The sequence below is a fragment of the Polypterus senegalus genome, chromosome 11 (genome assembly GCF_016835505.1).
Source record: "Polypterus senegalus isolate Bchr_013 chromosome 11, ASM1683550v1, whole genome shotgun sequence".
Lineage (NCBI taxonomy): Eukaryota > Metazoa > Chordata > Cladistia > Polypteriformes > Polypteridae > Polypterus > Polypterus senegalus.
Genome location: NC_053164.1, coordinates 20,146,660 through 20,162,173, shown reverse-complemented (window position 1 = coordinate 20,162,173; position 15,514 = coordinate 20,146,660). Strand labels below are relative to the sequence as shown.

General features: G+C 41.7%; 1 protein-coding gene across 3 annotated transcripts in view; it reads right to left on the bottom strand.

Moving 5' to 3' along the window:
* Positions 1 to 15,514, bottom strand: part of itpkcb (inositol-trisphosphate 3-kinase Cb) — a 215,559-nt gene continuing 200,045 nt past the window's right edge. For all 3 annotated transcript variants that reach the window (XM_039768129.1, XM_039768130.1, XM_039768131.1), the window contains 4 exons: positions 8,863 to 9,067; positions 7,149 to 7,250; positions 4,666 to 4,737; positions 1 to 573 (listed from right to left, as the gene is read on the bottom strand). In XM_039768129.1, coding sequence (XP_039624063.1) covers positions 370 to 573; positions 4,666 to 4,737; positions 7,149 to 7,250; positions 8,863 to 9,067 — 583 coding nt within the window. In that variant the 3' untranslated portion in view covers positions 1 to 369. The remainder of the gene's footprint in view (positions 574 to 4,665; positions 4,738 to 7,148; positions 7,251 to 8,862; positions 9,068 to 15,514) is intronic.

The following is a 15,514-nucleotide window of genomic DNA, read 5'->3' as shown; positions in this document are numbered from 1 at the left end:
TTCTTTACAAAGCAAATTTACTGCTTATTTTAAATAATTTACCATAAAAAAAAGCTGTACAGTTTTTAAAGTGTTGATATTGTAACTAAAAAAATACATTTCCTTCATTTCTAATAAGAAAAAGGTCAGTTTAAGGCCACTTGAGGATCTTTGTTCAATTTAAAATAACAGTAAAAAATGTTCTAAAACTCAACCCTCTCACCTCCGTACTCAGATCCCATGAAGAAGTCCTTATAAACACTGCTTTGGAGGGCTTTTAGCATTTTTGTCTCGCGACCCTGCAGTGTTCTGGTTTTTGTTGTTTATTTAGGGGTAACTTCTTTGGAAAGAAGTCCATTAAAATGTCTTTCAAGTTCTAGCCGGCCATTCTCATTCAGGCACCATAGAGGAGAGAATGTCTATAAGGTTGTCCAGGCCCCACAGGTAGCCATCTTCACGATTTCCTTCCACCCATGTGCTCCGGTGGTCCAGCGTCTGGTTGTCTGGTAACTTGACCGTTTTCCCAAAGTCTATCATCCACACCCTGGCCAGCTCGGTCTTATCGTGAACAAAGAGCAGGGAACTTCCTACCACCTGGGGACAGCGGAACAAAGAGAACAGCGTCAGGGTGCAGACTGCTGTGACCCACGAGGCGCCACAAGGGGGCAGCAGCTCAAATTTTGTCAGTAATGCTTACCAAACTCAATCAAAAAATACCACCTGTGGCGATACAAGAATACAACAACAGCATTTATTTCTATAGCACATTTTTGTAAAAAAGTAGCTCAAAGTGCTTTACATACTGAAGAAGAGAAAAATAAAAGACAAAATAAATTAAAATCAGACAACATTGGTTAACATAGAAAAGGAGTAAGGCCCTGGGCATTCTACCTAACAAATGAAATAGTCCTCTGTTATTCTGTTAGTAGTTTTGGGAGCCATTAAAGCTGCTCTGGTTGGATACTTTGGATGGAATTTCTTGAAAAGAATTTGCGCATGAAATGAATCCAAAAAATGTTAACATTTTTATATTATTATGGACATAAACAAGGGTAAATCAAAAAGTAAAGACAATTGTAAAGTTATGTGGTGGAAAAGGCGCATTATAAATAAAATATTACTAAAAGCAACAAACAGAAGCTGGCACAATATGACCTATTTGCAATGGCTTATGGGTTAATTGAATGTGCTATAAGTGCAGCTTTCCTCCATTGGTCGAGTTGAAATGAACATGGACGCTCCACTGTGGGATGGCACCATTGGTGATCAACACGCCGAAGTGAGATTTGTTTAGGCAGACCTGCTGACATTCACTGAAGGATGTCGGCTCAGTACAGACGTGAAAACAGCAGGACTCGACAAGACGTTCATGAATGGGTAGAAAGGTTTAAAGTTAGAAGAACAAATGTAACCGCCGAAGATCGACCAGATTGTGCACACAAGCCTACAGCGACATGGCAACCGCCTTCATCAGAGATGGCCGACGGATTACGATGTCTGCTGTTGCTGCACATTTGGATATCAGCTTTGGGTCTGCACATGCCATAAATGAAATGTGAATAACAACTTGAGCTACCACCATCAGGTTTTGCACAAGATGGCTACCAGTAGAAAGGCTGTCGTTACTTTTTGATTCTCCCTTATATTTTAAATACATGCATTTATTAAAAAAAAAAAAAAAAAAAACTGCCAAAATTTAATTTAGAAAAAATAAATCTAAATATTTTTTAAATACTGCATATGTCAATAAAATAAGAAGTGAGTGGATTGACAAATAGCTTTAAAACCAAAAAAGAAAACAACATAAAATACTCAGATGTGCTTGTGCTGTAAAGAACCACATTTAAAATTGGAAACAGATTTATGGAAATCAAAGGGTGCCTGGGAAATGACAAGGAAACGAAGCACACGAGCAGAGAACACCAAGGCCAAGAGCGAGGCCCCCTGGTGGTTAAGACGGTGAACAGGAAAGCACAGGTTTTCCATTCGGCCCCTGCCAATGACAACACGTGACTGGAGGCGGCCATTTTCATCCCCTTTACTGCTTCAGGTCTTTCAAAATGGCCCATTTAAGTGAATCAAATAGTTCACGTGTAAGTATGTTTATATACATCTCTACATATATAAAATCCAACATCTGTCTGCTCGCTTTTCACAAGTGAACTACTTAACGGGGGTTAAGTGGAGTTTGCATGTTCTCCCCGTGTCTGCGTGGGTTTCCTCCCACAGTCCAAAGACCTGCAGGTTAGGTGCATTGGCGATTCTAAATTGTCCCTAGTGTGTGTGTGGGTGTGTATGCCCTGCAGTGCGCTGGCGCCCTGCCCAGGGCTTGTTCCTGCCTCGTGCCCTATGGTGGCTGTAATTGGCTCCAGTAGACCCCTGTGACCCAGTGTTAGGATGTAGTGGGTTGGAGAATGACATGACATGACTACTTAGATACAGATCAGGGTTTTCTTCTAGAATTTGCTTGAACATTCTGGTTGATTTTGCAACTTCTCTCTTTGTGCTATGCATCATAGTTCGCTTGTGGTACCCAATTTATTTGCGTGAATCCGAGGCATGCAGTGGGCTGAGGCGAAGTGAGCAGGGACCCTCCTCACTCATGTACCAGCCTCAGAGTGTACCTTACATCCGCTTAGCTAGCAAACAAGTGAACTACTTAATGGATTTAGATTGTTTTTTTTTTTTATATATATATAATTTGCTAGAACATGTGAGGATTGTAGTTCACTTGCAGGAATGATATATTCACGCTAATCTGAGACAGAGGCTGTGGGCCGAGGGGAGGGGAAGGTAACGGCAGGGTGGTCCTCACTGTCCTGTTTCATTACTAGGTGGGCGGAGCCACAGGGGAAGGCTAGTATTTATATCTATATATATATATATCTCTATCTATATATATCTATATATCTATATATCTATATATCTATATATCTATCTATATATATATATATATATATATATATATATATATATATATATATATATATATATATATATATATATATATATATATATATATATATATAGATATATATAGATATATATAAATAAAATCCAACATCTGTCTGTCTGTCTGTCCGCTTATCACGATTTATTAGATCAGATTATTTTCTATAATTTTCTTGAACATTCCGGTTGTTTTTGCAACTTCTCTCATTGCGCCAAGGATCATAGTTCGCTTGCAGGATTTATTCACTTTCATCCGAGACACAGGTTGCGGGCCGAGGGGAGGGGGAAGAGTGACATCAGGAGTGAGTAGCCGGGCGGGGGCCCTCCTCACTCCCGCGGCAGCCTCTGTTCAAATTGTTCTCTCTCTGGCCACGTTTTTGAGTGGACCTTGCCTCTGCTTAGCTAGCGATTCCTGTTTGTTTATTGATTTTTAAAGTCTGTCCTCATTTCTCTACTTGCAGGCGGAACCACAGGAGACGGCTAGTTAGTTAGTTTTATATATATATATATATAACATGCTGATAATTCATATTATATCCCACTGTCTTGTGTCAAAGCACAAAGCATGACAACATAGTTAAAATGTTGAAGCACAGTAAATAAATGAGAATTGTACAACTCGTTCCTGGGTAATGATTATGTTCATGAAACAAATGAATAAGAATTGCATATCTCTTTCTTGGGTAGTAATGAAGTTCGGGAATCAAACAAATGAGAATCATGTGACCCTTCTCAGGCAGTAGTTCAGTTTGCGGCTCATTCTAGGGTAATGATCTGGGTCGCTAAACAAATGAATGAGAATCGTGCACCTCCCACTCTGGCCTCCATTTTTCCAGCTATTTACGTGTTTGTTATTCTGCTCCTCTTGACTCCACGCTTAGAGGCTCAGTCTGAAAGTAACCTTTAATATCCATTCCATGGTCCCTTCTGGGTTCAGAGACGGCCACACAGTTGCTCCAGGCTATAGCTTCCTCAACTGGCCCATTGTGCCTCAGGATGTCAGAACAACTTGAAGGTCTGTTCTCACTTTCTATTTTAGTTTCAGGAAAGCCCATGAAGTTGGGAATGTCTTCTCACTACTGCCTTGGGGAGCTTAGCATGGCTCCATTCAGGTCATGGCTCTTTCACTTTAGTGATGGTGGCCCTGCCTACAGCCCTCCAAGGTCTGTTCAGCTACCTTCTGGTGGTGTTGATGCTATTGTATGGCAAATTCTGTTTCATATAACTGAGTATGAGGGACAACTCTGTCTCTACCCTGGATGACCTGAAAATGTCAACACTTCTGGCCCTAAATAGGTACAACACTACCAGAGCCACAACACTGCCCAGTTCCTCATTTAAAGGTAAGAGGTAACCATAATGGGACGCTGCAATTGAAACAAAAACACATCTCCTCCTAACTGGACTGAAGGCTGTAATGTCACCAACAGCAATTAGCACCTCAGCACCTACGGAATGTATGGAAGTGATAGGCAAACATCAAATGACAACCTGAAAAGTGTGCAGTGGGATCTGTGGAGTTAAACAATGCCCACTTGGAGACATTCAATATTTTCAGGTCAGATGGTATACTGAAACATGAATGACCATGGAAATATAAATATGACAGGCCAGGACATAAGAACATGGGGAGGGATTTCAGCAGGACCACTCTGCGGCCTCTACCCTGTCGTCTTCATGACATCCATGAAAAAACCGAAGCGCAGGTGCAAAGGACAGAATGAGGGGACTCACCTCATGCGTCCTGAAGAAAGCCGAGCACTCAAGGACACCCCTTAGCTCCTTCAATCTCGCCAGATAGTTTCTCTTAAAAAAAGAAGAAAATAAAACAAATATCAGACCAGTCAGTTTTAAGGGGGGCAAAGGGAAGCTGCACGTTTCCTTAACATTGGCCTCCCAAGGACAGTCAGCTGTCACCCAGGGCCACCTGGTATTAAATTGTATTTATCTTGTTAGTGCAAAAAAATGTCCCCAGCCCTACAATCCAGCAATAAGACAGAAGAGGAGGAGGAGGAGGAGGAGATTGGGTGCCTGCACTTCTATAGCATACTGCCTCACCCAACACACAACGAACCACCTCAGTATCCCAAATTAGGAACCCTCAGTACCACTCTGGAACAGTGTGAGGTTTGAAGTCTGGTGACTCTTCCTATGAAGTCAGTAGACGGATTGGGAGAACATGGGGCGAAATAGGAGTGTGGCGCTCCCGATATCTATGCAAAAGGACCAAGGTCCAAGTCTTTAGAGTCCTGGTGCTTCCTGTCTTTCTATATGGTTGCGAGACATGGACGCTATCCAGTGACCTGAGACGAAGACTGGACTCCTTTGGTACTGTCTCTCTCCGGAAAAGCCTTGGGTACCATTGGTTTGACTTTGTGTTGAATTAGCGGTTACACATGGAATCCCAAATGAGGCACATTACCTGTATTGTGAGGGAACGGCAGTTACAGCACTTCGGCCATGTGGCGCGTTTCCCTGAGGGTGATCCAGCTCGTTGGATCCTCATTGTTATGGACTGAAGTGGCTGAACCAGGCCAAGGGGCCATCGCGTTTCTGCCTGGGGGGGGGGTTGCCAACTGTGACTTCGAGTTGTTTCATCATGTAGTGGGTGCGGCAAAGCACTGTACCAGTGCATGCTCCCCAACTTGACTTAAGTGCCACCAATTCCCAAGTTTTCCTTGCAGGTTGGAGAACCTGCTTACAGGGCTGGATGCCAGTTTAACGTCATACCCAAGTAAGTGAAGGGCCTTTCTGAAGGAGTGGAATCACTTCAGGCCTTTATGGGATTCCAAATGGCAACCTTCAGATTGCTGGTTCAGATCTCTAGCCTCAGGGCCACCACCCCACCTAATAAGACAGAGGGATCTGCTGAAAATGAAGAAGGCCCTCTCATTAGTCTCAAGCACTGAAACATACAGTCATGTGAAAAGTATATTAAAACTGCTAAGCATTAGGTCTTCATTCAGACAGTACCAGCAGATAAAGCTCATCTACTTGAACACATGACACATCAAACTGGCATGGGGTATTCATTCTCATAATCTACATGACCACAAAATGCAGATCTGCCACATGGATAAAGTCCAACCCTGCATCTATCACCACTTCAAGTCCAGGCATTCCAAATTAGGTGCCAACCTTTAGGGAGTACACAGGTGGGCCCTGTCCATTTTAAACCACAGATATCGAGGGTCTGGTGTTCTCTTTGTGATTACATGTGTGTGTGTGGTGTCATAATGTCAAGCTCAAGAGAGCTCTCTAAGGCCCTCGGAAAGAAATCAGTCATTCTACTACAAGGAAAATCATCCACAAGTGACGTAGACTCCAAACGACTTCTAACTTGTCCAAGACTGGTGGAAATGTTATAGTTTGGGTTTGTTTTGCTGCCTTACGGCCTGAACACCTTGTAGTCTTTGAGTCAAATATGAACTCTGCATCATATCAAAGTGTGCCTGAGCTGAATGTGATGCCACCATTCTGAACGCTGAACTGGAAATGGACCTTTCAACAGAATAATGATCTGAAGCACACTAGTAAATGCACCAAGGAAAGCTCAAAAAGAACAAACAGAGGGCTATGTTATGGACTGGCCTAATCAAAGCCCTGGATCTGAATCCCAATGACATGCTGGGGTAAGGACATAAGACAGGCAGCACATGCAAGAAACCCCACAAACTTCTTCAAACGGAAGGCATTTGGCATGGAGGAGCTGACAAAAATATCACCAAGACTACTGGGAAATTTTGGAAAATGCCTACAAGAAGTCATTTTTGCTAAAAGGGGACAATACCAACATGCAAGGCCAAGATTGGGCCATTACACTATTCCTTGTGTTTTAATTCAAGTAGATCACCTGTATCTGTAGGCATCGTCTGCATGAATATCTACGGTTAGCCTCTACAAACATGTTGAAGACGTCAGCAATTTCCATAGGGTGTACTACTTATTCACATGACTGCACATCACTCGGTAAACTCAAGTCAAGTTTAGTGTGGTGGGGTAGTTAAGGCTTTGGATTTAATACCCTGAGGTTGTGGGTTCAAATCCCACTACTTACACTTCATGACCATCAGCAGGTCATATCACAAAACAAATTTAAGTCATCAGATGAATAATAAATCACATAAAAAAGAGCTCTGCATGGCCAGCATCCCAAAGGTTGACCCCAAGAGCATTTTAGGAATCGGGCTTGTCATATTTAAAATGGACGCACTTACTAGGATATTGTGGTTCCCATCCACAAAGTCTTCCAGTGTTCTCATCACCTGCTCCTTGTGTTTCGTTTTCTTGAAGCTGGTGTTACAGGAGCCATCAGCTTTCTGTAAAAGAAAAGCAAAGTATTATAAAATGTCACATAAGTGGTCTCTGTCTCCCTCATCAAGTCATGGTGTTTAAGAAATTACTGCTGTCTAAGGAAAAAAAATACACATACATACAAACATACGTATATATTGTAAGGTTTCTAAACTCTTTTGGGACTCCCCCTCAACGGGACGACATGCCAAAGAGCGATTGCTGTATCTGTGGAAGACCGCAGGCTCCCAGCACTGTAGCGGTTCACAGCAAAAGCAAATCTGAGCCGATTGTGGTCGCGCTTTAAGTGCCTGTCATCAATGGGTGATGCGAGGAACATTATAAATGCAGGGAGTAGCATTACTTGGCCATAACCCTGCCTGACTGCTGTGGCTGTGTATAGGAGAGCGGTGAGATCGCGCTACAATAAATAACGTGCTGTTCCTGTTTCAAGCTGAATAAAGCTGGTATTGCTAAAGTACTGAGACTCGGCCTCGTGTTTTGGGGTGCAAGACAGGGACTTACACGTCACAATATATACACACACACACACTTATATATAAATATGTATACATATACTTATATATAAATATATACATACATATACTAGCCATGTGCGCCCAACTACGTTGCGTGTGTTCAAGTTGTCTGTGAAGGGCTCCCTGTTTAAACGCGGCTGCCAGTCGTGAACTGGGCCCTTCGTCGCACAGCATTATGATTTTTATAAGGGAAACAAAATTACAAAAGAAAACCCTTGGACATTGATTCGATAGGAACGGCCTACTCAGAATCACTGTCCAAATAGTAATTATGTGGTGGTGTAGGAGCATTTCAGCTTCTGTCCGTTCACAGGCCGTCTTGTTTTCACGATGCTGTCGTTTCCTCTCACGATGTCTTCTCAACCTTTCTCCAATCTCACAGGTTCCAAAGAGTAAGGCAATATACACGGAGCAATGGTTATAAAAGGGGGACACATAGGTATCCAGGCTCTTTAAAGCATAAATAGAGATCGCTTCACTGACATGTGAGCAAGCCACGGTACAACTGTGAGACGCGCAGCACTGGCCGGCTACAACGTAACAATAATAATTTCCTGGAGCGTGCTGTTACGTTGTCATTCATTTTACCCGCTGTCTTTCTTTCATTCATATGTTACGTAGGCACGTACCTTTTATCTCATTCTCTAACCTGGCCTCAGGAGCTAACCAGCGTAGCACTGTCCACCACCCCTTTCGTTATTCCGGCACATTGTTGACATCCGTGAGTAACAACATACTAAACTGGAAGGTGGTCTACGCATGCGTGGAATTCGCAGACAAACAAAGATCAAGATCTAAATGAAGATCTCTTTAGTTAATTTAAAGCACAACAATTTGTTTAGTTTGAATGTCTGTGTTTTGAGGTGTGACTGGCGTACTACAGTCTTCAGTAGTATAAGCCTGGAGGAGATTCTTAATGCAATGCCTATGTTTTAGCTGTCTCTCTACTGCCATCTAGTGCTTCTTCTTCTAATTCATTCGCGGACAAACAAAGATCAAGATCCAAATGAAGATTATATATAGAGATATATAAATACATATACTTATACATACATACACACACTCATACATATATTTATACATATACTGTAAAACGCACCCTGATGCCCTCGATGCGGAAGCCCAGGGTGGCGGTGGAGCTGAGGGTCTCTCTCCATTGCATGTAGCGTGGCTTGAGCACAGCCTGCTGGGCCCTCTCCTCAGCAGTAGGGGCATTGGGGTCCACAGCCACCATCTTCTCATACATGTCTCTTCGCAACTTGGGTTTCTCTCGGGCTTTCACCAGCTCCTCCTCCAAGTAAGTTCTAGAAAGGAAACAAAAAAAATTTTTCTTAATTATTCCCATTCATGGTCACTTTGGTTATCTTGGCAGCGTTGGTGGTGGTGCCACTCCATTACAGAAGGGGAAATGACAAAGAGCTTCACCCTTTAAACTCCACCCCAAATGTTTTTTAAAAAATTGCATAAAAAATTATTCATCTTCTCATTGCTACAATGAAAGCGCAGTGTTAAAATGCTGTATGTACTGCATAACCCAATAGCATGTGGCAAGGATGTTCTTTCTTGCCTCAAAGATGGCCAGACTGCTGTATCATCGTAATGCCTGGTCAAGGCTCTCCTGAACGTCCCGACTCGATTGTCAAATTACACCAACGCACTCCACTTTACATGTTTTTTTTTTTGTAAAGATGCTTTTGAATGATAATGAATTTTAAAGATGTCAGCCTTTCCACAATTTTGAGCAGTTGGCTTATTATAATTATACAGGGTGATTCAAAAAGATTCATCCAATTTCAAAATGATTTATTTCACTTGTAAATCATTACAGAACAATGCAGTAAATTGTAAATGGTTTAGGCGAGCGTAAAGTTTATGATGCCATTTTACAAGTGCTCGATGTGACCTCCTCCAGCTGTAGAGACAACGTGATTGTCACAGTTATGACGGATTCACTCTTATTGAAGTGGAGAACGCAAAAAACGATTTCTGCTCAGGGGTCGCCATCTCCTCGCAGACTGAAGCGAGCCATCCTGCGGGGACAGTCAGAAACTCTATGACCCCCCTCTTTCAATTGGTATGTGATTGGTTCCTAGAGAACACACAGTTGTAAAAATATGGCCCTTTGAAATTGGATGAATCTTTTTGAATCAACAAGTATTATAAAATGGGAGGGTCCGTATAGAAAAAGTGTTTTGTCATTTTTACGTAAAGTGATCAAAATGTCTACAAATCACCTTAAATGAAAGTCTGCAATGTGCAATTTAATCACAATGACTGAAGTGCATGAGTTGTAATTTTAAACTGTGGAGCAGAGGGGGAAATCAAGGAAAAAGGAGTCTGTCGCAAACATTATTGACAGCATTGCATGTCCAAAAGAGCTTATCCCATCCCAAGAGGGCGTTGGAATCTCCTCTTCTGCGTGAGAGCTTTACTGGGTCGCTAAGTCAGTGCGTCCAGTAGGTCCTCGGTTAGTACTGCACTGCACATCCGGACATGGGCTATTTGTGCTATCAGATGGCAACCCTGGCGTCCAGAGTAACACAAAGGGCAGTTCAATTTCATATCTTCCAATGGTAACAAATCTGGGTAAGAATGTGAAAATCGTAACTGGGCTCCATCTGGTTTATTAGATAGGAAATCAAATGAACCTAAAAACTTGAATTGACCAAATCATTCAAAATGAATCCAACATACAGCCCCATTGAAAGTCATCATAATGTTCTGCATGACAAAAGATTTGACCACATGTTTATCCATTCAGTATTTTTAATGTGAATTCTTCTGTTGTTAACAATACATTTCCAAAGTCCAAATAAACCATTTTCTGTAGATATTTAACCGAAGACGACAAACTCCAAAGTTTCAAGGCCTACACATTCATACTTTGTGCGAGAACAGCCTTCACTCTTTTGGATTAAGTGCGTCCCATTTTTGCACACAGGACTGATGGAGATCCTCTAGGTTGGTAGGATGGCAGCTCTGGACAGCAGCTTTCAAACAGTGCCACAGATTCTCAATAGGGTGAAGATCAGGGCTTTGACTCGGCCATTCCAGAACATTCACCTTTCTGTTTTTGAGCCATTCCAGTGTCGCTTTGGCCTTATGAAGACTACTTGTATTGTTTTGTATTCATCACATTTTCTGACACCCACTGCATGCCCAGCCTACCTGGAAATGGGCCTCCCTCTGAATTACCTTTCCTGAGACTTCTTCCATTTATTTATTTATTTTACTTAGCGAATCAAGGCACTGTCAAAAAAAACGGGCCCATTGGCATGACTCCTTGTGAGATCCTGGGCTATACTAGAAATAAATTATATTTTTATTGTATTACACGAAGGGTCATTGTCATGTTCAAAGATGAATCTTGTCCCAAGCTGTAGGTTCACAGCAGACAAGTTCTCCAGCAATCTTGTGTGGTCGTGGTGTCCACCCATTGTCCCTTCAACTCTGACAAGCTTCCCAGTCCCAGCACATATAAAGCATGATCCTGCCACCACCTTATTTGACCGTAGCTATGGTGGTTCACGAGGCCTGGGAAGTGTTAGTTTTACACCACACATATACCTTTGAAGTTTAGCCAGAAAGTTCAAATTTGGTCTCATCTGAACATAAAACCTTCTCCCACATCTTTACTGGGTCTTCCTCATGCTTTGCAGCAAATGCCATGTGTGCTTTTATGTGGACCTTCTCAAAGAATGGCTTCTTTCTTGCTACTCTTCTGTAGAGACCCATTTTATGGAGAGCTTGTGATATTGTGCACCCCTGCACGGCCACTCCAGTTACAGCCAAGAGCACGGCAGACTTCCGAGAGTGGCTTGTTGGACTTTTAGTCGACGTCTTATTGTCTGAGGTTTCGTTTCGAAGGACAGCCTGCTCTCGACAGATTCTGGGTGCTGTGATGAACCTTCTACTTTCTGATGATGGATCCAGCAGAACTTGACAGGACAATTAAACTCTTTGATATGTTTTTTTGTAGTCGTCTCCTACCTTGTGCATTTCAAAGACTTTATTTCTCACATTAGCTGATGCTCCTTTGTCTTCATTTTTCTTGGGATTGTCCAGTAAAGACTATGGCCTCACAAAGGGGGCTTTTTATATCCAGAGAGATACAAAGGACTCACAAGTAGTGCCCGATTATGTTTAACTATGACTGTCACCTTTGTGTCATTAGTGGTCCATTTGTCATTTGTGTAAACCTTGGAGCACAGAGGTCCAAGTATTTATGCAAACACTCAACTTTTGAATTCTTCAGTTAAATATCTACAAAAAATGGTTTATTTTGAGTTTGGAAATATATTGTTACCACATAAAAAGTTCACATTAAAAATACTGAATGGATAAATAGGGGGGCAAATCTTTTGTCATGCAGAAAATGAGGACTGAATACTTTTCCACGCCTCTCTACCAATGAGAAGAGTTCTGAGCAGTTCCAGTCTGCTTCAGCAAATCCTCCCAATTTACACAGCAGGGAATAAATTGCGGCCACTCAACAGTCTGGAAGTCTAAATCACAATATTGTGTCAGTGCTTCAGGAAGAAAAAAAGTTGCAAATCGCAAAGTAAAGTTGTAAAGTCATTGCTACAGACTTCCCGTTACTTTGACAGCTCCAAAGAGTGACAGGACTACTATTGAGGCCTGAAATTGACCAGGAGGATTTGATTGGTTGATTGTTTTTTTTTTAAATCCTCAAAACTCCACGATGTTCTGCCATCACCTCTGCAACGTCAAAAGTCAGCCAAGTTATCTTTTCAATTTAACTCTCTGGGAGCAAATTCTTTTTTTTTTTTTTTCCCCATTTTGGCCGAAAGCTGAATTACGTGGTCAGACTCAAAAATAACCGGACTGGGCTTTTCATACGGCAGTGTGTTCACGACCCTCTTGTGAGTGTTAATGTGGCTTTGGTGCCATGCGGTCAGTACAGCGTCCGATGAATCGGGCACGAATGTCAATGCTACTCCTCTTCGGTGAATCGATCGTCAGAGCAGGGGTTACAGTGCTCGTCCGGGATTGGCTGCGGTCCACCAATGAACTGTGAATTGAACGCGGCTGTCTTAGAGTGTCATCCACGGTCGGCTGCTGCTGCTCACCTGTGGTGCCAATGAGACCTACAGGTTGGGAAATGCTGATCTAAAGCAACCTCAAGAGCAAAAGATAAAGTTCTTGATGCAGAAGAAGAAACTAATTACCAATAAAGACAGAGGGTTTACTCAAAACACTTTGTATAAGGAAGTATTTTCAACTTAAATACGTTATTGAATTCAACAAGGAGTTACGTAAGCATACATACACTGCATATATCACAACAAGCGCTATACAAACACACAAGCGCATACAAGTTATGTTTCCACTTTCTCACCTTTCTTTGGTGATTACACACCCGCCCAATATTACACTTTTCACTCCACAGATGTCCTTTTGGTATTTCACCCTTTGCTGCTTTTAGTTCTTCCCTGACTTTTTCTGCCTCTCATGTCATTTTTTCCTTCTTATCGGCTGGTACTTATGTTCACATTACATGGGGTTGTTGCTATTCAAAGGTGCAAGTTCTTATGTTTAATAATTTCCTGAAGATAACAACTGTCTAATCTTAATCACATAAAACAAAAAAACTTTTAGGTCAGCAAAAAGTTTTCTCGATAAATCCTGGAAGACACTAGGAATCAGTAAAAGATAAGTAAAGAACAGTAAAGATAACTCGCTTTGTGCTTTACCGTTGGTGAATATGTGGGCAGAAGAGACAGAGATAACAGATTAGGAGGAGTGCCAGTTGGCACAGACTTACACAGGTCACCCAGGAGGTGATTGCAGAATGGAAATAAAACGACAAGGATGAGTGCCAAGTTGCTCAATGAAAGATCTTAGTTCTGCTTTACCATATTTAACATAAAACTGAAAATGATGCCGCCCAAAACGGTGGTTCATATACTGTTTGACTACATGAAAAAATTTCACAATCTATTTTTCATACTCTGACACTACATGTAGTTCATTGTAGCTTAAATGCCACCTTATCTGTCAGACCAATGAAAGAAACCTGAAAGCGGTGTGTCTCATTTCATATCATTGCCAGGCTTTTTGGTCATTTCAGAACGCAGAAGAGGCCAGGGCTGATCTTTCTGAGTGGACAAATGGCAGTCCATCAATAGGAGCTACCCAGTGCAAAGTACACACAAGCTGCTTGCTTCATTAAACACAAGCATTAAGATGGCAAACTAAAAAACAAATCTGCAGGGTTGTAAAGCAGCATCTATAGTAACATGCAGCATTTCAATTTCAAATATTCAAAGGATAGATAGATAGATAGATAGATAGATAGATAGATAGATAGATAGATAGATAGATAGATAGATAGATAGATAGATAGATAGATAGATAGATAGATAGATAGATAGATAGATAGATAGACAGACAGACAGACAGACAGACAGACAGACAGACAGACAGACAGACAGACAGACAGACAGACAGACAGACAGACAGAATCCAACCTGCTATATTCTAACACTGGGTCAAGGGGGTTTACTGGGGCCAATCCCAGCCAGGACAGGTCGCAAGGCAGGAACAAATCCTGGGGAGGGCGCCAGCCCACCACAGGGCGCACACACACACCCACACAAAACATGGGACAATGTAGGATCGCCAATCCACCTAACCGGCATGTCTTTGGACTGTGGGAGGAAACCCATGCAGACACGGGGAGAACATGCAAACTCCACGCAGGGAGAACCCGGGAAACGAACCGGAGTCTCCTAACTGCGAGGCAGCAACGCTACCCACTGCGCCGCTCTAGATAGATAAATGTGAAAGACACTGTATGATAGAGAGACAGATTATATGAGAGAGATAAAGATTTTCCGTTAGGGGAAATTTGGCTTTTTACAGAAACTCTTTAAATAAATAAATATAAATAAATAAATAAATAGATATGCACACACAGCATGGTCTGAATACACACCAGAACGACTAGTGTACTATATTTATAAAGCAAATTGAACTTGCATTTTCACTTTAAAATCACCATATAAAATCAAAAGCTGGCTGGGGTCATTTTCATTGTTGTCTTGCTATAAGGCCCTTGTTGATTCAATTGACCTGCCAATGCTCCAAATGAACAAATACTTAAAACTACCTGTTCACCTGCAAACCGTCTTTCGCTTTGATCAAAGAATCAACTAAATAAATCATACAGATGACCTCCTAAACTCCAGCACATAATATATATTCCACCCTACTAATTCAGTGACTAGCATTTTCGGTAAGTAAGTAAGCTAGACATTCAGGTTATAGCACTGAAGAAGAATAACCAGAGCACAATAGCTTTAGCCCGCTGGACACGACACCTGAAAACTGACTGACAAAGGCCCATCTCACAGTCCAGGCAGATTTTACAAAATCATTTCAAATGATAGATATATAATAGATACCTAGTTAGACAGACAGATAGATAGAAAAGGCACCATCTATAGTAACATGGAGAACTTCAATTTCAAATATTCAAAGTGTATCAAACAGACAGAAACGGCAGATAGATATCTATCCATCGAGGCATGGAATCCATTAATTATTAGCAGCCGATCTTTCTTTGTAGTTAACAATGCATTTACCAGTAAAGGATCCAGGAAGGTTGTGAAGGTTTCATCGGAATATAGGTGTGTCCAAGAACTTGCAATCATTGAAATTCACGCATATCTAGCTTTTTCACTTAGAGCAACCAACTTCCATTTGGTTTAAGTAAATTGCAAATTACC